At 46.0% G+C, this 25,318-nt stretch overlaps 1 protein-coding gene across 12 annotated transcripts in view; it reads right to left on the reverse strand.

Annotated features, from left to right (window-relative positions):
• MGA (MAX dimerization protein MGA) overlaps nt 1-25,318 on the reverse strand; it is a 428,176-nt gene that overhangs the window by 139,871 nt on the left and 262,987 nt on the right. For 11 of the 12 annotated variants that reach the window (XM_063947913.1, XM_063947912.1, XM_063947915.1 and 8 more), the window contains one exon: nt 6,049-6,684. The exons of the other annotated variant lie outside the window; for it this stretch is intronic. In XM_063947913.1, the coding sequence (XP_063803983.1) occupies nt 6,049-6,684 (636 nt within the window). The remainder of the gene's footprint in view (nt 1-6,048; nt 6,685-25,318) is intronic. 12 annotated transcript variants of the gene reach the window in all.

Here is a 25,318-nt window from a genome sequence, read left to right on the forward strand (position 1 = left end):
AAGACCCAAGGAATTAGGGATAGTATGAAGGAATATAGTCTGTCTGGAAGTGATATAGACTTACAATGCAAGATTGATTCGGACTAATATTATATATAGTCCAAATTAGGGAATAGCGCCAATTGATGAACTAAAGTAGCAGATGTGTGTGTGTGTCAGTTGCTGAAACATTAGCCCGTAGAATTGTGTGTATATATACATTATTTGATTGAGCAATATTTATGTAAACATCTAAGGAATGTAAAGATGTGTTGTATGAATAAAACGATATAGGCATTGTTTGTATATGTTATATATCTATCTATCTATATATATATATATATATATATCTCTCTATATATGTATATATATATATCTCTCTCTCTCTATATATATATATATATATATATATAATTTTTAATGTTATGATAGTACCTTATGGAGAGTGTATATATTAGAAACCAGGATAAGTAAATGAATCATCAGAGTCGAAAGGGTTATAATGAGATGGTGACTGATTGGTGCAACTATGGGATAAAAGCAGTCCCTTGTAGAGGGGGAGATACTTCTGATGAAACAGCCGTGGTTGAGTGGCTGAGAAACACGTCAAGGAACACCACCATCCATCTGAGTGATGTAGACGAAAGCACTGGGAGGCAGTATGCTAGTTCCCGAACACTGGGCGCCTGCCAGCTAAAGATCGTGGGACGAGAACGTCCAACATAGCTGCCGAGCACAGCCCGACTTGGGGAGAACGGTGCATGCCAGCAAAGAGTTTATGACGTGGACGCCCTCCAAAGCTGCTACATACAGCCAGATCAAAGGGAATCCCAGAACAGGAGATACTTGTTCGGTAAGCTCGATCTAGCTCTGTATAATTGGTGCGCAACCCTATCTGGGTATTAAACTGTGACTATTATAAAATACTCACCACTAATTCCAACGGGAGGATTCAAGCTAGTTATATCAGACCCAATTAGCAACTAATTAACAAAGAATAATGGTGGTCTGACAATAGGATCCTTCGGATAAGTCTGGAGTTATTACAATTATGTGGGTGAGAAGCTTTCTAAATATTCCTGGAGGCTGTGTGATTATTTGTATCAAGGCAGAGGCTGCTACATAAGTAATGTGAACTGTGTAAGCATTTACAATATCAATCTGCATGTTTAATACTCTATCTACATGATACAAATTGAGACTGTGTCCATTACATGCAGTTGTGTCTAAAAGAAGGAACAACTAACATTACAGAAATTGCTCCAGTTCAGCTACTTGCAGTGCTACTACGTCCATGTGCTGTATATGTAATTTGTAAAGGAGAGTTCTATATGGATTTCAGACTATTGAGTTTATGTGATTTTATAAATTGTGTTATTTGTGCTTGATATTAATTGCTTTTGAATAAAACCCCTGATAATATTGGGACAGCGCTTCCAATTCCTTTTTCTGTATAATTCCTACTGGGGGTCAGCACATCACAACTTGAAAGCAGCAGTCTATAATGAAGGGTGTAATATTTTAAATAGGTTCAACAACTGACACACATTCCAACTACGGTAAGTGTTTTCTTCAGGTGTGTACACACGGTGAGATTTTTTTTGCGATTTAGACTATACAGTCCAAATTGCAAAGAAAGTTAGTGCAGATCGCACGGTGAAAGTCACCTTGCGATGCCGATGTGCAATCCCGCGTGGTCGGTATCGCAAGCCCAGATAGACTATGCAGGCAAGTAAATTTGGACTATCTAGTATAAAAGATATAGTCAAAACTGACAGCCAAAATCGTACAAAGCCAGTATCACAAGCACAGTCATCTTTGCTTGCAATACCAACCTAGTCCCTATCGATTAGTGAGAATCGAGGTTTAGCCTGAATCTCACCGTGCACACACACCTTAAGATTGTATATTTGTCAAATAAGAAATTAACCGGACATGAAAAAAGGTTGCGGCCTTGAAAGTACACTTACACTCTTAATACACTGCACAGTCCCTAAGCCAAAACATTCATAACATAGAGAATAATGGCGCAGATATATTAAGCCTGGAGAAGGGTTGCACTTATCACATCTTTATCCCTCGTACAGGCTTAATGCAATTGCCCTAATGGGACTAAAATCTTAGCTTCAATAAAACACATCTAAAGCTGCTTCCCCTAACCATGTGGCTGCTTCCTAAATGTAATGGAAGACTGTTAGAATTTCAGACCTACATCTGCCTGACTGCATGCCATCCAACAGCTACTCAGATCACTTCACTACCTTGCTAACCCATGCAGAGGCTAAAATGGGTCTGAGAAAGTACTCTTCAGCCACATATATAGAATTAAGGATGATCTACAATTTTCTATAGTAAGTCGCCCAACAAAGGGAAAGAAGGTGTACTCCGTGTACTGTCAGGCTGTAATGGGTAGTGCTTGCCACACAGTCACCCAAGCATGATTCTGACTTGGACGTGAATTTCAGTAAACTGCACATGAAGTAAAGAAAGAAATCAGCGTGTGCACACACAGTATAACGGTGATAACGGTTAAGGCACATGCACACGGATGGAAACTACTTGTGCGGATGGAACTGTTCCATCTTGTAGGAGTGTCACAGGCGTGTAAGACAGCTTTCACTCTCAACCCTAGTGTGCAGACGGAAATCCAATGGCTGTTTCAGATGGATCTATTGCACCGTGCATAGAAACACATGGATTTTCGGCGAATCCAAGAGGATTCATGCATAAGTAGCCTGCCGATGCCATACAGAAAAGCAGCCATTGATTAGTCAAGACTCAAAATCAGGCCCCTTGTCATGTGGTGGAAATCTGAAGTACAGGGAATTCTCCTTGAACGAATCAACCACCTCCCAATCCCCAGTGGAGAACTCAGGAGTCTGCTGTAGCTGTACAGTCCTGCAGTTGTACAAGTCTGTGAAGGATCAAACAATGAGCAACTGTGCAAAAGATGTTTCTCTTTCATCCATGGGGGATATTGGATCAATGTGTACAAGTGGAGCTGCAGGAACCTGGGCACCAAAAAGTGTTAACGTTTTACCCAGCATAGGCTTCTCCTCCCCTATACCAAATCCCCTGCCTGTAACAGAAGTTTCATTCTGGTGCCCAACGGAGCGGACCACGTTTTTTTTGTAGATGCTGCTGCAGCTAATTTTCTACTTTCATTTATTTGGTTAACTTTACTTGAGTGGCTGGCAGTGGTGCAGCGCTCTTATCATCCATCAGGACCCTGCTCCAGTGGCCAGAGCACTATTGATTGGGACAGTGACACAGGCCATCTCCCTGTTCCCCACTCCCCCCCAATTTTGGCACCCTCCTTTCCATAAGCCAGTTCTCAAAAGGTACCTGCACTCTCCTTCTCAGTGGCTAATTTAAATAGTCCCAAGAGGTATACCTCGCAGACTGGTGCCTGGTTATAGTACCTCTCTCCCTAATACAGGTGTAAATAGCTCTTTAATAAAGCATCCTACTCTAGTAGACAATGAGTTACCTATGGGAGAGAATATGAAGGGAGAAGAGTTGCGGAAGAGTATTTCAAGTAATAAACTCCTCGAAGCACCCTCTATACCAAGGACGTCCAGATTTTTCTCTTGGAGTGCCATATTAAAGAAATTACTTTGGAGAGAGAGACAAAGGGTGGAATTGAAATGTTTGAAAAGTCAGTTGGGCGTCTCTTTTTTCCTGTTTATTAGATAGGAAAAAAACAGACACCCAGCTGACTTTTCAAACATTTGAAACTCCCCCATAATATTTTTCTTCTCAGTTTGCCTTCCAGCAACAGGTAGGGTTTCTTTGCCGAATAAATCTTAAGCAAATACATAAATGGGGTATGGGTTGTTGGGTAGACACAACTTAGGTCGACAGTCACTACGTCGACATGGTCACTACGTCGACATGTATTAGGTCGACAGGTCAACATTTTTTTTGTTTACTTTTTTGGCATAGTTTTTTTTGTAAAGTGACGGGGAACCCCAATTAGTGCACCGGCTTCGCTCTCCATGCTTCGGGCAAGGTGCCTCGCTTCGTTCAGCACAGGTTACCATTCCAATCGTAGTCCGCGTGGATCGTTAAGTATGAAAAATATCCCCCCCAATTTGTTTTTTTTAATGTGAAAAACTCATGTCGAACTTTTGACCTAATGACCATGTCGACCTTCAGTGGTCGACCTAAGCTGTGTCAACCTAACGACCGTATCCCCTAAAACGCAAATCTTGATAAACATATTTAGATTGCAATTTTACTCACCGTGATGGGATTCTGTATTAGTGCAAACAACGCCGTTGTGCCTTTGTCTCATAATGAGAAACTGTAGTGTCCTTAATCCAAAATATGCCTCAGAGCAGTGGTCCCAATGTATATGCCACACAGTTAGTAATATGCCTCAGAGCACTGTTCCCAATGTATATGCCACACAGTTAGTAATATGCCTCAGAGCACTGTTCCCAATATATATGCCACAGTAATATGCCTCAGAGCAGTGCTCCCAATGTACTGTATATGCCACAGTTAGTAAAATGCCTCAGAGCAGTGTTCCAAACGTATATGCCACAGTAATATGCCTCAGAGCAGTGCTCCCAATGTACTGTACATGCCACACAGTTAGTAAAATGCCTGAGCAGTGTTCCCAATGTATATGCCACACAGTTGGTAATATGCCTCAGAGCAGTGTTCCCAGTGTATATGCCACAGTTAGTAATATGCCTCAGAGCAGTGTTCCCAGTGTATATGCCACACAGTTGGTAATATGCCTCAGAGCAGTGTTCCCAGTGTATATGCCACAGTTAGTAATATGCCTCAGAGCAGTGTTCCCAGTGTATATGCCACACAGTTGGTAATATGCCTCAGAGCAGTGTTCCCAGTGTATATGCCACACAGTTGGTAATAGGAATCAGACCACTGTTCCCAGTGTATATGCCACACAGTTGGTAATATGCCTCAGGGCAGTGTTCCCAGTGTATATGCCACAGAGTTGGTAATATGCCTCAGAGCAGTGTTGCCAGTGTATATGCCACACAGTTGGTAATATGCCTCAGAGCAGTGTTCCCAGTGTATATACATGTATATGTATATTATAATGACTCCTAGAAATGCCCCAAATTAATATTATGCCACACATCTGTGCTCCCATAATGCCCCAAATTCATAATATACACTACACAATTGTGCCACAAATTCATACGCCACACAGCAATGCCCGCAATTTATAATATGCCATCCATCAGCGCACTTAAATTCTAAATATGGCATACAGCAGTGCTGGCAATTAATGAAATATGAAGTAACGCATAAATACACGTGTGTATCTCAGACCAGGTTGGCCTCTGTCTACACCAGAGTGAGATTCAGAAATGTCTGAGGATTATGGGGAAAGGAGATCTCTGCAGGAAGAATTCCAATTCCAATGCCCCAGTATCTCCTTAGAATACAGAAAGCAGTGCGGCACAAAGCTCCTCCAATCCTCATTCCCGCTCTGTACCCTAGCGCATTAGTGTTCCCAAAAGATTTAAAATACACCTTAAAAAAAATAAAATAATAAAAAGTAACTGATTTCACTTTAAATTATAAGGTGCTTGGTCATTAAGGGTAGTATTCATTTAGGGTCGGACGTTTCGACAGGGCGGAAAGACGGCACATCCCGCTGATAATCTGAACTTTTCGATACTACAATATACAATTGAAGTGCCGTTTCTCCACCCAGTCAAAAATTCTGACATGTCGAAAAACACATGGATAAGCGGAATCTCTGCTCATCCATGTGTTTTTGACCCCACAGCGGTCGAAAATGGGTCAGTTTTCGCCCATTCATTTTCGCCCATAAGAGCGGGTGGATATGAATGGTCGGAAACAGAGGGGAAACGGCCTGCAACAGAATAGTGCAGTGTTGGATCCTCAGTGACGGAGATGATCCGACACTAATTGAATATCCCCCTATGTCATTTAAAGTGCTTAGCTTTAAACCACCACTATGTGTATGGTTGGAATGCACTAGCTAAAACATTTAAGCATAAAGCAGCTTCTAAACCATTCAACACAAATTATTGCTGAGAGAATAGGAAAACAAAATCTCACCAGTTTTCAATGTCAGTGATGGTGCAATATTTGTTCCAGCCAGTGGAGCAACAGATTCATGTGTTGGCAGATCAGTAGAAGTGACCAAGCTTTTTGCCAATGAAGTAGCAATGGCTTTATCAGTACCACAAAAGGCGGCAGCTGAAGTCACTTGAGGAGGTAAAGCTTTTACTAAAGGTGAAGATAGTATGGATGGTGTGGTTACAGACTTTTTAGTAGAAGGAACAGTTGTTAAAGTCACTGTGTGTATGCCATCATTGGATGATGATGCTACTAATCCTGCTGGGATGGAAACAGAAGCGCCTTTTATTATAAGCTTTGTTTCAGGTGTCAAGGACAGAGCTGAAGAGGAAGCTTGGGTTCTAGTGGGTGAAATAGTGCCTAAGGCACCTGAAGAGAGTGATGGAGCAGATAAAGATGTCATGTTCACAGCAGATGAGTAGGCGACGACTGGGGCTTGCTTGCCCGATGCTGCTGGAGAAGTGACAAATAACAGCCGTGTAGATTGTGTGGTCAGCTTTGGCAATCCAGTTATGGTGGATTCAGGAGAGGAGACTTCAGGCATTTCCTGATGCAGAGATCTAACGTCACCAATGACAATCTGAGTGAACACATTGCTGGGCGTGGATTGTACAGCTGCAAAACAGACAACCTGTAAGTCAACAACACCTAACCAGCATGGGTCTTACATACTTGCATAGTAGCATGATAGGATAAACCACACAACTAAGTTTTTTTTTTGTTACACTATTCCCATGCTAAGGTTGCCACAGCATTTTTCAAAACAAGTTAAAAAAGGTTTGTTGTACAATTAAATGTATGTCAGGGACGGGTGTAATCAGGATTCCTAATCAGAGGTTAATTTTTTTTAATTCTACATACAAGACGTGGTCCACATCGGTCAATAAATTAGACATAGGACCCCCGAAGTGCTGACCACTTTTTCCAAAGTATTGTTGACTCGAGGCTAAAATGGCAGTCAGCGAAAGACCCCCACAATCCCGGACCCAAGCTTCTTAATAAACTGGGAAGGGATTGAGTGTAAAAAGAAAAAATCTGGTCAAAAATAGAAGTAAAGTGTGGAGAATACTCCACGTGTGCCTTCCCGGTTGAGGCACAAAAAAAATAAGAATTTACTTACCGATAATTCTATTTCTCATAGTCCGTAGTGGATGCTGGGAACTCCGTAAGGACCATGGGGGATAGCGGCTCCGCAGGAGACTGGGCACAAAAAGTAAAAGCTTTAGACTAGCTGGTGTGCACTGGCTCCTCCCCCTATGACCCTCCTCCAAGCCTCAGTTAAGATACTGTGCCCGGACGAGCGTACATAATAAGGAAGGATCTTGAATCCCGGGTAAGACTCATACCAGCCACACCAATCACACCGTACAACTCGTGATCTGAACCAAGTTAACAGTATGATAACCGTAGGAGCCTCTGAAAAGATGGCTTCCAACAATAAACAACCCGATTTGTTTGTAACAATAACTATATACAAGTTTTGCAGACAATCCGCACTTGGGATGGGCGCCCAGCATCCACTACGGACTATGAGAAATAGAATTATCGGTAAGTAAATTCTTATTTTCTCTGACGTCCTAGTGGATGCTGGGAACTCCGTAAGGACCATGGGGATTATACCAAAGCTCCCAAACGGGCGGGAGAGTGCGGATGACTCTGCAGCACCGAATGAGAGAACTCCAGGTCCTCCTCAGCCAGGGTATCAAATTTGTAGAATTTAGCAAACGTGTTTGCCCCTGACCAAGTAGCTGCTCGGCAAAGTTGTAAAGCCGAGACACCTCGGGCAGCCGCCCAAGATGAGCCCACCTTCCTTGTGGAATGGGCTTTTACAGATTTTGGCTGTGGCAGGCCTGCCACAGAATGTGCAAGTTGAATTGTACTACAAATCCAACGAGCAATCGTCTGCTTAGAAGCAGGAGCACCCAGCTTGTTGGGTGCATACAGTATAAACAGCGAGTCAGATTTTCTGACTCCAGCCGTCCTGGAAACATATATTTTCAGGGTCCTGACTACGTCCAGCAACTTGGAGTCCTCCAAGTCCCTAGTAGCCACAGGTACCACAATAGGTTGATTCATGTGAAACGCTGAAACCACCTTAGGGAGAAATTGAGGACGAGTCCTCAATTCCGCCCTATCCGAATGAAATATCAGGTAAGGGCTTTTATAGGATAAAGCCGCCAACTCTGATACGCGCCTGGCTGAAGCGAGGGCCAACAGCATTACCACTTTCCATGTGAGATATTTCAAATCCACTGTGGCAAGTGGTTCAAACCAATGTGATTTTAGGAACCCTAAAACTACATTGAGATCCCAAGGTGCCACTGGAGGCACAAAAGGAGGCTGTATATGCAGTACCCCTTTGACAAACGTCTGAACTTCAGGCACTGAAACCAGTTCTTTCTGGAAGAAGATCGACAGGGCCGAAATTTGAACCTTAATGGATCCTAATTTTAGGCCCATAGACAATCCTGCTTGCAGGAAATGTAGGAAACGACCCAGTTGAAATTCCTCCGTAGGGGCCTTCTTGGCCTCACACCACGCAACATATTTTCGCCAAATGCGATGATAATGTTTTGCAGTTACATCCTTCCTGGCCTTGATCAGGGTAGGGATGACTTCATCTGGAATGCCTTTTTCCTTCAGGATCCGGCGTTCAACCGCCATGCCGTCAAACGCAGCCGCGGTAAGTCTTGGAACAGACAAGGTCCCTGCTGGAGCAGGTCCTTCCTTAGAGGTAGAGGCCACGGGTCCTCCGTGAGCATCTCTTGCAGCTCCGGGTACCAAGTTCTTCTTGGCCAATCCGGAGCCACGAGTATCGTTCTTACTCCTCTCCTTCTTATGATTCTCAGTACTTTTGGTATGAGAGGAAGAGGAGGGAACACATATACCGACTGGAACACCCACAGAGTTACCAGAGCGTCCACCGCTATTGCCTGAGGGTCCCTTGACCTGGCGCAATATCTGTCCAGTTTCTTGTTGAGACGGGACGCCATCATGTCCACCTTTGGTTTTTCCCAACGGTTTACAATCATTTGGAAGACTTCTGGATGAAGTCCCCACTCCCCCGGGTGGAGGTCGTGTCTGCTGAGGAAGTCTGCTTCCCAGTTGTCCACTCCCGGAATGAACACTGCTGACAGTGCTATCACATGATTTTCCGCCCAGCGGAGAATCCTTGCAGCTTCTGCCATTGCCCTCCTGCTTCCTGTGCCGCCCTGTCTGTTTACGTGGGCGACAGCCGTGATGTTGTCCGACTGGATCAATACCGGTTGACCCTGAAGCAGAGGCCTTGCTTGACTTAGGGCATTGTAAATGGCCCTTAGCTCTAGGATATTTATGTGAAGAGACGTTTCCATGCTTGACCACAAGCCCTGGAATTTTCTTCCCTGTGTGACTGCTCCCCAGCCTCTCAGGCTGGCATCCGTGGTTACCAGCATCCAATCCTGAATGCCGAATCTGCGGCCCTCTAGAAGATGAGCCTTCTGTAACCACCACAGGAGAGATACCCTTGTCCTTGGAGATAGGGTTATCCGCTGATGCATCTGAAGATGCGATCCGGACCATTTGTCCAGCAGATCCCACTGAAAAGTTCTTGCATGGAATCTTCCGAATGGAATCGCTTCGTAAGAAGCCACCATTTTTCCCAGGACTCTCGTGCACTGATGCACTGACACTTGTCCTGGTTTTAGGAGGTTCCTGACTAGCTCGGATAACTCCCTGGCCTTCTCCTCCGGGAGAAACACCTGTTTCTGGACTGTGTCCAGAATCATCCCTAGGAACAGTAGACGTGTTGTTGGAATCAGCTGTGATTTTGGGATATTTAGAATCCACCCGTGCTGACGTAGCACTACCTGAGATAGTGCTACTCCGACCTCTAACTGTTCCCTGGACCTTGCCCTTGTCAGGAGATCGTCCAAGTAAGGGATAATTAATACGCCATTTCTTCGAAGAAGAATCATCATCATTTCGGCCATTACCTTGGTAAAGACCCGTGGTGCCGTGGACAATCCAAACGGCAGCGTCTGAAACTGATAATGACAGTTTTGTATCACAAACCTGAGGTACCCTTGGTGAGAAGGGTAGATTGGGACATGGAGATAAGCATCCTTGATGTCTAGAGATACCATATAGTCCCCTTCTTCCAGGTTCGCTATCACTGCTCTGAGTGACTCCATCTTGAATTTGAACCTTTTTATGTAAGTGTTCAAAGATTTTAGATTTAAAATTGGTCTCACCGAGCCGTCCGGCTTCGGTACTACAAACAGCGTGGAATAATACCCCTTTCCCTGTTGTAGGAGGGGTACCTTGATTATCACCTGCTGGGAATACAGCTTGTGAATAGCTTCCAATACTGCCTCCCTGTCGGAGGGAGACGTTGGTAGAGCAGACTTCAGGAACCGGCGAGGGGGAGACGTCTCGAATTCCAATTTGTACCCCTGTGATACTACCTGCAGGATCCAGGGGTCCACTTGCGAGTGAGCCCACTGCGCGCTGAAATTCTTGAGACGGCCCCCCACCGTGCCCGAGTCTGCTTGCAGAGCCCCAGCGTCATGCTGAGGACTTGGCAGAAGCGGGGGAGGGCTTCTGCTCCTGGGAAGAGGCTGCATGGTGCAGTCTTTTTCCCCTTCCTCTGCCCCGGGGCAGGAACGAGCTGCCTTTTTCCCTCTTGCCCTTATAGGGACGAAAGGACTGGGTTTGAAAAGACGGTGTCTTTTTCTGCTGAGAGGTGACCTGGGGTAAAAAGGTGGATTTTCCAGCCGTTGCTGTGGCCACCAGGTCCGATAGACCGACCCCAAATAACTCCTCCCCTTTATACGGCAATACTTCCATATGTCATTTGGAATCCGCATCACCTGACCACTGTCGTGTCCATAACGTTCTTCTGGCAGAAATGGACATCGCACTTACTCTAGATGCCAGGGTGCAAATATCCCTCTGTGCATCTCGCATATATAGTAATGCATCCTTTAAATGCTCTATAGTTAATATTATACTGTCCCTATCCAGGGTATCAATATTTTCAGTCAGGGAATCCGACCAAGCCACTCCAGCGCTGCACATCCAGGCTGAGGCGATCGCTGGTCGCAGTATAACACCGGTATGTGTGTATATACCTTTTAAGATATTTTCCAGCCTTCTATCAGCTGGTTCCTTGAGAGCGGCCGTATCAGGAGACGGTAACGCCACTTGTTTTGATAAGCGTGTGAGCGCCTTATCTACCCTAGGGGGTGTTTCCCAACGTGCCCTAACCTCTGGCGGGAAAGGGTATAGTGCCAATAATTTATTAGAAATCAGCAGTTTTTTTATCGGGGGAAACCCACGCTTTATCACACACCTCATTTAATTCATCTGACTCAGGAAAAACAACTGGTAGTTTTTTCACACCCCACATAATACCCTTTTTTGTGGTACTTGTAGTGTCAGAAATGTTCAATGCCTCCTTCATTGCCGTGATCATGTAACGTGTGGCCCTACTGGACATTACGTTTGTCTCGTCACCGTCGACACTGGATTCAGTATCCGTGTCAGGGTCTGTGTCGACCATCTGAAGTAACGGGCGTTTTAGCGCCCCTGACGGTGTCTGAGACGCCTGAACAGGCACTAATTGATTTGTCGGCTGTCTCATGTCGTCAACAGTTTTTTGCAAAGTGCTGACATTGTCACGTAATTCTTTAATTACTACCATCCAGTCAGGTGTCGACTCCCTAGGGGGTGACATCACTAACACAGGCAATTGCTCTGCTTCCACATCATTTTCCTCCTCATACATGTCGACACAATCGTACCGACACCAAGCACACACACAGGGAATGCTCTGATAGAGGACAGGACCCCACTAGCCCTTTGGGGAGACAGAGGGAGAGTTTGCCAGCACACACCAGAGCGCTATATATATATATACAGGGATAACCTTATATAAGTGTTACTCCCTGTTATAGCTGCTGTATTTATATATTAGCTGCCAATAGTGCCCCCCTCTCTGTTTTACCCTGTTTCTGTAGTGCAGGACTGCAGGGGAGAGTCAGGGAGCCGTCCTTCCAGCGGAGTTGTGAAAGAAAATGGCGCTTTTGTGCTGAGGAGAAAGGCTCCGCCCCCTTCACGGCGGCCTTTTCTCCCGCTTTTTTCAGGAAACTGGCAGGGGATAAATGCATCCATATAGCCCAGGAGCTATATGTGATGCATTTTTTTTAGCCATGTAAGGTTTTTATATCGTTTTTATTGCGTCTCAGGGCGCTCCCCCCCAGCGCCCTGCACCCTCAGTGACCGGAGTGTGAAGTGTGCTGAGAGCAATGGCGCACAGCTGCAGTGCTGTGCGCTACCTTATTTGAAGACAGGAACGTCTTCTGCCGCCGCTTTCTCCGGACCTCTTCGCTCTTCTGACTCTGTAAGGGGGCCGGCGGCGCGGCTCCGGGACCCATCCAGGCTGAACCTGTGATCGTCCCTCTGGAGCTAATGTCCAGTAGCCAAGAAGCCCAATCCACTCTGCAGTCAGGTGAGTTCGCTTCTTCTCCCCTTAGTCCCACGATGCAGTGAGCCTGTTGCCAGCAGGACTCACTGAAAATAAAAAACCTATTTAAACTTTTACTTCTAAGCAGCTCAGGAGAGCCACCTAGCTTGCACCCTTCTCGTTCGGGCACAAAAATCTAACTGAGGCTTGGAGGAGGGTCATAGGGGGAGGAGCCAGTGCACACCAGCTAGTCTAAAGCTTTTACTTTTTGTGCCCAGTCTCCTGCGGAGCCGCTATCCCCCATGGTCCTTACGGAGTTCCCAGCATCCACTAGGACGTCAGAGAAAAACCGGACGTATCTTGGGAGTATGAAGGGGGTGGAGGGTTACTAATTTAAATGTGCCTATCCCTGCTAACACCCTGTCCATATCCCAAGAATACTCCAGTGACCCCTAGTGGATGAAAAAAAACGAGATTTATGGTAAGAACTTACCTTTGTTAAATCTCTTTCTGCGAGGTACACTGGGCTCCACAAGGATAGACATTGGGGTGTAGAGTAGGATCTTGATCCAAGGCACCAACAGCCTCAAAGCTTTGACTGTTCCCAGAATGCACAGCGCCGCCTCCTCTATAACCCCGCCTCCCTGCACAGGTGGCCAGCCCAATGCAGTAGCAGGAAAAGAGACGACAACGGTTAGTAGCCACATACACCACACACTCATGACAAGAGAAGTGTCAGCGGCTAATTCCATACCAACCCAAAGAAGCTAAGTGCGTCAGGGTGGGCACCTTGTGGAGCCCAGTGTACCTCGCAGAAAGAGATTTAACAAAGGTAAGTTCTTACCATAAATCTCGTTTTCTGCTGCGGGGTACACTGAGCTCCACAAGGATAGACATTGGGGATGTCCTAAAGCAGTTCCTTATGGGAGGGGACGCACTGTAGCGGGCACAAGAATCCGGCGCCCAAAGGAAGCATCCTGGGAAGCGGCAGTATCGTAGGGCCGCCCAAGAAGGTCCAACAGACCGAGTAGAATGGGCCGTAATATGAGCAGGAGCTGACAGACCAGCCCTCACATAAGCATGTGCAATCACCATTCTAATCCATCTGGCCAAAGTTTGCTTGTGAGCAGGCCAGCCCCGTTTGTGAAATCCAAACAGTACAAAGAGAAAATCAGATTTTCTAATAGAAGCAGTTCTCTTCACATAGATACGGAGAGCCCGTAACACATCCAAAGACCGCTCTTTGGGAGACAGATCAGGAGAAACAAGTGCCGGAACCACAATCTCCTGGTTAAGGTGGAACGAAGAAACTAAATATCCGGGACGAGTCCTAAGAACCGCCCGGTCACGGTGAAATATCAGATATGGGGAACTACAGGACAAGGCACCCAAATCCGACACTCTTCTAGCTGAAGCAATAGCCAGTAGAAACACCACCTTAAGGGAAAGTCACTTAAGATCAGCTGAACCAAGAGGTTCAAACGGAGACTCTTGTAACACCTCCAGAACCACCGACAAGTCCCAAGGAGCTACAGGCGGGACATAGGGAGGTTGGATACGCAACACACCCTGAGTAAAGGTATGCACATCTGAAACCATACCGACAAGGCAGATATTTGAACCTTGAGGGTAGCCAGACGCAGGCTTAAGTCCAGGCCCTGCTGAAGAAAAGCCAACAACTTGGCTGTACTAAACTTGGAAGCTTCATAATTGTTAGATGCGCACCAAACAAAGTAAGAATGCCAGACCCTATAGTAAATCCGAGCAGAAGCCGGTTTCCGGGCCCGCAAAATAGTTTAAATGACCGCCTTTAGCTATCAAGACGGAAGCTTCAAGAGCCACGCCGTCAAAGACAGCCGGGCTAGGTCCTGGTAGACACAGGGACCCTGAACGAGGAGGTCTGGGCGTTGTGGAAGTAGAATTGGACGCTCTGACGATAGAACCTGCAGGTCTGAGAACCAGTGCCGTCTGGGCCACGCCGGAGCTATGAGAAGCAGAAAACCTCTTTCTTGCTTGAACTTCCAAATAACCCTGGGCAGGAGTGACACCGGAGGGAACACGTACGGCAGCCGAAACCTCCACGGCACCGCCAGCACATCCACGAATGCTGCTTGAGGATCCCTTGTCCTTGCTCCGAAGACCGGAACCTTGTGATTGTGTCGAGACGCCATTAGATCTACGTCTGGAAGGCCCCACCTTCCCACTAGGAGTTGAAACACTTCTGGATGGAGGACCCACTCGCAGGCATGTACGTCCTGACGACTGAGAAAGTCCGCTTCCCAATTCAGGACTCCCGGAATGAAGATTGCCGATATGGCCGGTAGATGGCGTTCCGCCCAATGTAGAATCCGTGAGACTTCCTTCATTGCCAGACAGCTTTGAGTGCCGCCTTGATGATTTATGTAAGCCACTGTGGTGGTGTTGTCCAACTGCACTTGAACAGGACGGTTCTGAATGAAATGCTGGGCTAGATTCAATGCATTGAAGACCACCCGCAATTCTAAACTGTTGATCGAGAGGAGGGACTCCCCTCCTTGGTCCACCGACCCTGAAGGGAGTGTTGCTACAGCACCACGCCCCAACCTCTTAGACTGGCATCTGTCGTCAACAGGCCCCATTTGGATATCCAGAAGGGACGGCCCGTGCACAATTCTTGGTCCTGGAGCCACCAGAGCAGCGACAGACGGACCTCAGGAGTCAACGAGATCATGTGAGACCTGATCCAGTGAGGCAGGCCATCCCACTTGGCTAGAATCAGCTTCTGGAGGGGGCGAGAATGGAATTGAGCATAATCCACCATGTCGAATGCCGACACCATGAGGCCCAGCACCTGCATCGCCGAATGTATCGACACTTGCGGACGAGATAGGAAGCAACGAATCCTGTCCTGAAGTTTCAGGACTTTCTCCTGAAACAGGAACAACCTCTGGTTGTGGGTGTCCAATAGCGCTCCCAGATGCACCATGCTCTGAGCAGGGACCAGGGAGGATTTCTTCCAGTTGATGAGCCACCCGTGGGCTTGTAGAAACTGGACAGTCATATCCAGATGACGTAGGAGAAGTTCTGGGGAATTGGCCAGGATTAACAAGTCGTCCAGATACGGCAGTATCCTGACCCCTTGGCGGCGGAGTACCACCGTCATGACTTTGGTGAAGACTCGCGGAGCCGTTGTCAAACCAAAAGGTAACGCCCGAAACTGGTAATGAAGGTTGCCAATTGCGAAACCTCAGGTATTGCTGATGTGACGCTGCTATAGGAATATGCAAGTAAGCATCCTGTATATCCAGGGAGACCATGTAGTTCCCAGCTTCCAAGACCAGAACTATAGAGCGAAGGGTTTCCATACGGAACTTGGAAACCTTCACAAACCTGTTCAATGCCTTGAGGTTGAGAATGGGCCGGGAGGACCCATTCGGTTTCGGGACCAGAAACAGCGGAGAATAGTACCCCCCGGCCCCTCTGTGCAAGAGGCACCTGTACTACGACTCCTGTATCCAGGAGGGTCTGTACCACCGAATGTAGAGTGTTTGCCTTTGTCTGTCCGGCAAAATCGATGAGGGGGTTGGTTTTTGAAGGCTATGGCGTAACCTCGAGTGACGACTTCCCGTACCCAGGCATCTGAAGTGGTCTTCAACCATTCCTGGGTATACCCTAGAAGCTGGCCACCCACCCTGGGATCCCCGCCCCGTCATGCGGCAGGCTTATCGGTCTTGGAAGCTGGCTGACGGGCCGCCCAGGCTCTTTTGGGCTTCGGCTTACCAGGTTTGGAAGTGCGGGCCTGCTTGTTGTACGCCTGACCTTTTGTTTTACCTGAAGGACGAAAGGAAGTACCTTTAGCCTTCGACACAGAAGGAGCGGTACTTGGCAGACAGGCAGTTTTGGCAGTAGCCAAGTCAGCCACTATCTTATTTAAATCCTCCCCAAACAGAATATCTCCCTTGAAAGGGAGTTCCTCCAGGGTTTTTCTAGAGTCCAGATCCACAAAGCAGGATCTCAGCCACAATATCCGGCGAGCCAGGACTGACGTAGTAGAGGCCTTGGCTGCTAGAAGCAGGCAGCGAGAAGCTGTGACAATATATGACAAGCATAAAGAGATTTCAGCTTCTAACTCCAAGGCCCATGCTTCAATAGCCTCTGCAGCCCATGTTCCTGCAATAGTGGGCCTTTGTGCAGCACCCGTGAGGGTGTAAATCGCTTTCAGACAACCCTCCACACGTTTATCCGTAGGCTCTTTTAGAGACGTGATGGTAGTGACAGGTAGAGCTGAGGAAACCACCATCCTAGCCACATGTGAGTCTACTGGAGGAGGCGTTTCCCAATTCTTAGACAGCTCTGGTGCGAGGGGATAGCGAGCCAGCATCTTCTTTTGAGGCACAAACTTCGTACCCGGGTTTTCCCAGGGTTCCTGACGTATATCCACTAGGTGGTCAGAGTGAGGTAAAACTTGTTTAACCACCTTCTGACGCTTGAACCTATCTGGTTTCTTAGGAGGGACGGATGGCGCGGGATCATCCGTAATCTGTAGAATTAACTTAATAGCCTCCAAAAGATCAGGAACATCCACATGTGAACTACCCTCTCCATGAGCAGTATCTGAGTCAGAACCTGTGGGGTCAGTGTAAGTGCTGTCTTCATCAGAAGAGGTGTCAGTGACAGCAGTGGATTGTGTGGAGACAAGAGCTCGCTTAGAGGACCCCTTGGGCTTAGGCGAGCGATGGTCAGACTTTTTAGTAGTCAGGGACTGGTTCAACTTCTTCAATTAAGCAGATAAATCGTCCGCCCATGGCGGGTTAGCTGCAGGGACCACAGACGGTCGTATAGGGGGTCCCATAGGGGGTGTTAGTTTATTAACTAGCGTATGTAGAAGCGTGGAAAAAGTGGGCCACGGTGGGTCATTATGTACCTCCGTTGCCACAGTCCCACTGGGGGGCAAGGAGCCCCCAGAACCAGAGCCCACAGCTGCTATATTTTCCTCATAGGGATCTGTGGCTTCAGCAACACCGGCAGTGTGTTCAGCCCCAGAACCGTTACCCTCAGAAGCAGACATGATATAACTTGCAGTATCAGGTAACAGTACAATTGGCAGCAGCACAATACCTTTTACCCAAACTCCTGCGCAGTGTAGTCAGCACTAGCAGAGATAAAGGAGAGATATGGTGACTAAATCACAGAGAAAAATACGTATAAAGTATATATTTGTGAAAATCCTATATCAATATAAAACCTGACGCACCAAGCCCCCTCTCAAGTTATAGAATATAGGGATAGCAAGTTGAGTGAAGGACACGAAGTGGACACCACTCAGCTAGCTAATGCACACACAGATAGTCACAGTTTGTACAATGCAGAGGTTATTACTAACAATAATACTGCACTGGACTAGCTTAAATATATAGCTATGTAGTCAATAGATATAACACTGCACAGTAAGAACTGGATGTATATCACAGGGTAATTGTACTAGAAAACCCTGACTAAATGCACTCTCTTAACTAGCACTGTCTAAAAACGCAAGTAGAATACATTAAGTGTCATGTAAAGTCACAGCACAGGAGGATTTGCCCAAGCAGTCCCAGGAACAGTGAAGCTGAGAGATAATGGCGCCCAGACACTGACGGAGTAAGGGAGAGACAGATATGCAGCTCCAGGGCGGGAACATTTGCGGGAAATGGCGCCTTGGGGCTGGGGGAGGGGCTTCAGGTCTAAGCCTTATCCCCCTGCTGGCAAAACCACCGGGTACTGTGGGCTACTGAAAATGGTTTAGAGAGAAAACCTGACCTGCACCCATGCCCTGGTGATCTAGTGGGATCGCCTGTACTGCCACAGTGTCCACCGCCAGCGCGCGGCCCTACTCCCACTGAACGCGCCGGATCGCGATAAAGACCAGGTCCCGCAAGCGGGACCCACTGACCACCTCCCGAAGCGCGGCCTCGCGATCCCGGAGAGCCCCTGTCGTGAGTGCCCTTCCGTGAAGAAAATCAGAGCATCCTGCTGTACTTACCCGGCAACCAGGGCTCGGGAGTGTACAGCGCCGCTGGGGAGAGCTGGAGCTGCAGCAGTGAATGTCATCTGACATTTACCACCGCTGCTGCCCTTATAGTCTTCACTTTTTTCTTCAAAAAAAGCTCTTCTTAGGGCTGCCTGGAGCAGCCCCTCTGTTATGTGCCTGCTTATTGCAGCACCAACTACAAAACTGAGCTCCTGTGCAGGGAGGCGGGGTTATAGAGGAGGCGGCGCTGTGCATTCTGGGAAGAGTAAAAGCTTTAAGCCTGTTGGTGCCTCGGATCAAGATCCTACTCTACACCCCAATGTCTATCCTTGTGGAGCCCAGTGTACCCCGCAGCAGAAAGAAAGACCAGATGGTAGACAAATGGAGCTAAGAATGGCCTCAAAGGTTCTATCTGTAACATTATTAAAAAAATTCAGCATTAGGTATCAGAATAACGCAAACGTTAGAAAACTGAGCTATAGGGGTGTCTACAGTAGGTGGAATTCCCCATGTATCATTATCTTCTTTTGGAAAAAGATAAAGAGACTGAAACTTTATTTCTTTTTTTATTTACTGTGGTCCATACCTCTCCCAAAGCAAATTTTTGCAATTGTGGAGAAAACAAACAAAATCAACTTCTGTATCTTCCTTTTACAGAGTGTAAGTACAGGTTGGGTGTGGTACAAACTGTCAACATTCAGAATACCAACATGATTTTTTGTGCATTTGAGCACAAACCGTACGTTAATTTCTGCCAAAACAGCAGAACAACAGAGCCCTGTGCGGGTACCCCGTCCAGGCTCTCAAAAGAAATTAACGTCCAACAGGATGGAAAGTGAGTAGCTCAAGACTTTGAACAATGAAAGTACCAACATCCTATAGAAAGAATAATCTACATCCACAGAACCTGATGGCACTATAGAGTGAAAGAGACATGCTTTTGCAACCTCTTTAAAGAGGCTAAGTGTAATATCCTAGCCAAAGTCAAAAGACGTGAACAACACTACATGCATCTTTTCTTGGGGACTAGAAAATCCAATTCTTAAGCTTTACTCAGACTTCTCTCAGCTTACGGCAAACCCGCTACAAGAAATTTTGATTAGAAAAGCCAAGACATGCAGTCAAAAATAGTTGAAATACAGCTGTATAAAAGAACAAGTCTGAAACTGGGTGAGTCTAAGTGCACAGATATTACTCAAGAAAAACATTAAAAGCAATTGGAATATCCTGTCTTGGAAGGGCTATGTATCAATTGAAGCAAAAGAAGTGCCCCAAAATAATTAAGAAATGTGAGTCCATCCGGTGAACGCAGGACCATGGGACTTTGACCTCTATGGGGTGTATTCAATACATGTCGGAAACTGCCGTCTTCTTGTAAAGACGGCAGCTTCCGACAGGTTTAGGTCAGAAGGGGTTCCGACTATTCAGTGCGGCCCCGCTTTTTCCGACAAGTCGGAAAATACGACTTGTCGGAAAGCTGTTGGAATGCACGTGGATCGGTGGAATAGCCGCCGATCCGCGTGCTTCTGTCGGAAGGGGACCAAATCCGACAGGTTTTGGTCCCGTTTCCGACAATGTCAATCCGACTTTGTAAAAAGTTGGATTGACAATGCCACTGCCTCCTCCATCCACCCTGAGGGGATAGCGTCAGGAGCGGCGAGGGGTTAGGAGAGCAGCGTCAGGCTCAGGGGTGCGGCAAAGGGTTAGGAGAGTGGCGCCGGGAACAGCGAGGTGAGCAGCAGCGGCTAAATCCGACAGTCGGATTCAATCACTCTTTGATTAGGGGTTGTCGGATCCATTCCAACAAACGCATGTCGGAATGGATCCAACTCTAATTGAATACACCCCTATATCGTTAAGAGATTAGCTCCTCCTCCCTGCAACCCGTGGTCATCAGTACTATTTCAAAGCTAAACAAAGAATGAACCACAGTGTAACTTACAAATCAACAAGAACCAAATGACAAACGAAGCTTAAGAATGGAAACGCAGTGTCCCATAGATGGAATCTGAGAAAAGGATTTAACGGTAAGTACAAAAATCCAGTTTTCTCTTTCATCCAATTTGGAGACATTGAACCATGGGACGTTCAAAAGCCGCTCCTACGGGAGGGTATGCTCAGAAAAAACGGACGAATTTCCGACTGAAACTAGCATCTATGGATGCTAACACCAAAAATCGACAAAGTAGTTAACCTGTTTGGGAACAGAGGACCAAGAAATCACAGACATCGCGGCTCCCACAAAAAAGCCACAACCTGAACGGAATTGGAAAATAACCCATAGGAGTTCAGTACGGAGCCACATGGTAAGGAATGCGTGAATACCAGATACTAAAGGACTACCCACATAGTAAAGAAATAAGCATATAGCTCACTTGACAACATTATAGACAGTGTCCTGTTTTGTTGTCTAGACTGCTCTATAACAGCACTGCACAGATGCAAATCACACTTCTCATCAACATATGGCCTAGACCTGCTCTATTCCCAACATGGGTTGGGTAACCTATCTTACTTAACCTGGTGCCTCTTAGCTCAACCAGAGCCACCACTCTGATGCTTAATGTGGGACCCGATCAGCATAGTTCAATGGGAGCTAGAACTACTAAATGCTAATACTGCAGCAGCCTTATCCTCCCAAATAACTGGGATGACCGACCCAACACCTCAGTGTCTGGCCACACAGAAAACATAAGCAAACAATGTAAGTCTCTGACAGAAAAAATAATTCAAAAGGAGGCAACAATTTGCAGAAGACAGATGGTAAATGGATTCAGCACACCACACCTAGCCACCAAATCCAAAACAGCCTGTCCAGACTACCGCCTCAAGGACGAAAAAAAAAAAAAAAAAAAAAAAAAAAAGGAAATGGACGTTAAGCAGACCACAGTCAAGAAACAGACATTTGTTCAGAATAAGCGTCCTGAGAATACGTCAGGGAATCCCAAAACATTGGGCCTTGTAAACAGCACACACACCCAATAAGAGAAATTGAACCCAGGAGGACTCATACCCCATCCTCATACAGCAAACGTTGATGACACATACCATAAGTCATCCAGGCGTCTATGGTGCAACAAAAGTCAGACAGACTAATGTGGAGAGAACTACCCCCCCCCCCCCCATTCCCCCCAAAACCTTAGGAAAGAGACATTCGGTCCTCCACACCTATTGAGTCAAGACTGAGCATCCAAGACTCCCACTCCAGAAGCACACCCATGGCACAGGCTTGGCAGCTGAGATTCTGACTCCAGAATCAGAAACATTTGGCAAAGATGGACACAATGGCCAGTGCTAGTCCACATTGTGGGTCCCAGAACAGTAGTACAACTAGCCCGTCTAGATGACTAACACCAGAAAAAACAAGTCCAGGGCCAACCCAGTCTCCGCAGAAAACAGATCAGAAATTCTCTGTAGCTGAAGAGAAGCACCAGAAAACTAACCACTGTAAGCAGAGCTGAGCTTACCATGGAATTCAACCAAAAGAAAATAAGAACGTAAAGCAGAAAAAGTCTGCAGAGGAGCTGCAGGATACACCACACCAACATGTCTCACAGATAGTCTGCGGTGAAGGAATAAAGTAAATCTACACTCAAACAGCTTGTAACATTGTCAGGGACTGCATTACCTGTGAAAATAAAAAACCTCAGTAATATGCAGATCTCTAACCAAAGCGAAGGCTACACCCTCACTAAGGCGGAGTGGCCCAGACTAACGCTAGACTGACTGTACATACCAAGTGCACACTAGAGAACCCAGTGTGGAAGAATGGACCAGTCATCAAGTGTATGAGGGTGTGACACAAGCCACGTTCTGACGTTGGTAAGAGCGGAGAAAAATCACACCAGATCAGGGTGACTAAAATGATTTCTGTCAAAAATGAAAACCAGACTCTCTCACAGTTTAGAGGGGGGGGGGGGGGAGAGAGAGAATATTATATTTCAGCATTGGTAAGATGCTGTGGAGTGTTAGGATGAATATGGGTAGGTAGGGGTTCTGGCGACCAACTGGTGTTTATATAAAAAAAAATATTTAGAGGACTAAAATGCAATTTATAAAGGACATGGTAAAAAAGCCTTTTTTGTAAAAAAATTTTGACAATTTATTTTGCAAAATACATAAAAACACTAGTTTTGAGCAGAAATTGTTTTTTTACACAGAACTACATATATGGTAAAATGTGGTAAAACAGTATATATACTAAAAAATTGGGTATGTAAAAAAGTATATAAAAATCTTAAGACATAAAAGGAATAAAGGAAATTGCAACTATTAAAAATAGCTTAACTTAAGATGACTTGATGAAGTCAGACTGACGAAACGCGTTGGGATATCCTGTATGACCCTCCATCTTAAGTTAAGCTATTATATATATATACATATACAGGTTGAGTATCCCTTATCCAAAATGCTTGGGACCAGAGGTATTTTGGATATGGGATTTTTCCGTATTTTGGAATAATTGCATAGCATAATGAGATATCATGGTGATGGGACCAAAATCTAAGCACAGAATGCATTTATGTTTCATATACACCTTATACACACAGCCTGAAGGTGGTTTTAGCCAATACTTTTTATAACTTTGTGCATTAAACAAAGTGTGTGTACATTTACACAATTCATTTATGTTTCATATACACCTTATACACGCAGCCTGAAGGTGGTTTTAGCCAATACTTTTTATAACTTTGTGCATTAAACAAAGTGTGTGTACATTCACACAATTCATTTATGTTTCATATACACCTTATACACACAGCCTAAAGGTCATTTAATACAATATTTTTAATAACTTTGTGTATTAAACAAAGTTTGTGTACATTGAGCCATCATTATCTCACTCTCACTCAAAAAAGTCCGTATTTCGGAATATTCCGTATTTCGGAAATTTGGATATGGGATACTCAACCTGTATATATATATATATATATATATACATACATACATATATATATATACATACACAAATATATATATATATATATATATATATATATATATATGCACACACATTATATATATACATATATATATACATACACACATATTTACACACACATAGTCGAGCCACATTATTATGAACACCAGCTAATAGCCAGAGTAGCCGCCCTGTGCAGCATGAACAGCAGCTAGACAGACTGAACCGTCGTTTTACACACATCTGGTAGCCCCCATGTTCGAATTGACGATGAGCTGCTCCACTGTAGTGTCGGTCGGCCCTCACAAACCTTCATAGCCAACATTCACCTCTCACATCAATAGCACGTGGTGCTCCGCAGGTTCCACGTCGTTATTCGTAACGGTGCCATTTGTCCAATCACAATACACCTTAAACCCAGCAGAACGCGAACAGTTCACAAACTGCACTTTCAGAAAACGAGATTTATGGTGAGAACTTACCATTGTTAAATCTTTCTGCGAGGTACACTGGGCACCACAGTGAATGACATTGGGGTAGAGTAGGATTTTGATCCGAGGCACCAACAGGCTCAAATCTTCGACCTTCTTCGCAGAATGCCTAGCGCCGCCTCCTCTATAACCCCGCCTCCGTGCACAGGAGCTCAGTTTTTGTTAACCAGTCCAATGCAGTAGCAGGCAAATGATGACAACTGTTAGTAGCCACATACACCACATTCTCACGACAGGAGAAAGTGTCAGCGGCTAATGCCATACCAATCCAAAGAAGCCAAGTGCGTCAGGGTGGGCGCCCTGTGGAGCCCAGTGTACCTCGCAGAAAGCTTTAACAACGGTTAAGTTCTTACCATAAATCTCGTTTTCTGCTGCAGGGTACACTGGGCTCCACAGGGAATGACATTGGGGATGTCCTAAAGCAGTTCCTAATGGGAGGGGACGCACTGTAGCGGGCACAAGAACCCGGCGTCCAAAGGAAGAATCCTGGGAGGCGGAAGTATCGAAGGCATAGAACCTTATGAATGTGTTCACTGAGGACAACGTAGCTGTCTTGCACAATTTTTCAAGGGTCGCACCACAGCGAGCCGCTCAAGAAGGTCCAACCGACCGAGTAGAATGGGCCTTTATGGCAGCAGTAGCTGGAAGGCCAGCCTGTACATAAGCATGTGCGCAATTAACATTCTAATCCATCTAGCTAGGGTCTGCTTGTGAGCAGGCCAGCCACGTTTATGAAAACCAAACAGAACAAAGAGAATCCGACTTCCTGATGGAGGCAGATCTCTTCACATAGATACGGAGAGCCCGTACCACATCCAAAGACCGCTCTTTGGAAGACAATTCAGGAGAGGCAAAGGCCAGAACCACAATCTCCTGATTAAGGTGGAAAGAAGAAGACACCACCTTAGGTAAATGCCCGGGACGTGTTCTAAGAACCGCCCGATCACGGTGAAAAATCAGATATGGTGACCTACATGATAAGGCACCCAAATCCGACATCCGTCTAGCAGAGGCAATAGCCAGCAGAAACACCTTAAGAGAAAGCCACTTAAGGTCTGCCGATTCAATAGGCTCAAACTGAGACCCTTGCAACGCCTCCAAAGCCACAGACAACTCCCAAGGGGCCACAGGCGGGACGTAGGGAGGTTGAATCCGCAATACACCCTGAGTAAACGTTGGACATCAGGTAGAGTAGCAATTTCTCTGAAACCAAACCGACAAGGCAGAAATATGAACCTTGATGGAGGCCAGACAAGAGCCCAAGTCCAGGCCTTGTTGTAGAAAGGCCAAAAGTTTGGCCCAGCTAAACTTGTAAGTAGTCATGATTGTTAGAAGCGCACCAGGAGTAAGAATTCCAGACCCTATGGTAAATCAGAGCAGAAGCCGGTTTCCGGGCCTTCAAC

Source organism: Pseudophryne corroboree, chromosome 12 (assembly GCF_028390025.1).
Source record: "Pseudophryne corroboree isolate aPseCor3 chromosome 12, aPseCor3.hap2, whole genome shotgun sequence".
NCBI lineage: Eukaryota > Metazoa > Chordata > Amphibia > Anura > Myobatrachidae > Pseudophryne > Pseudophryne corroboree.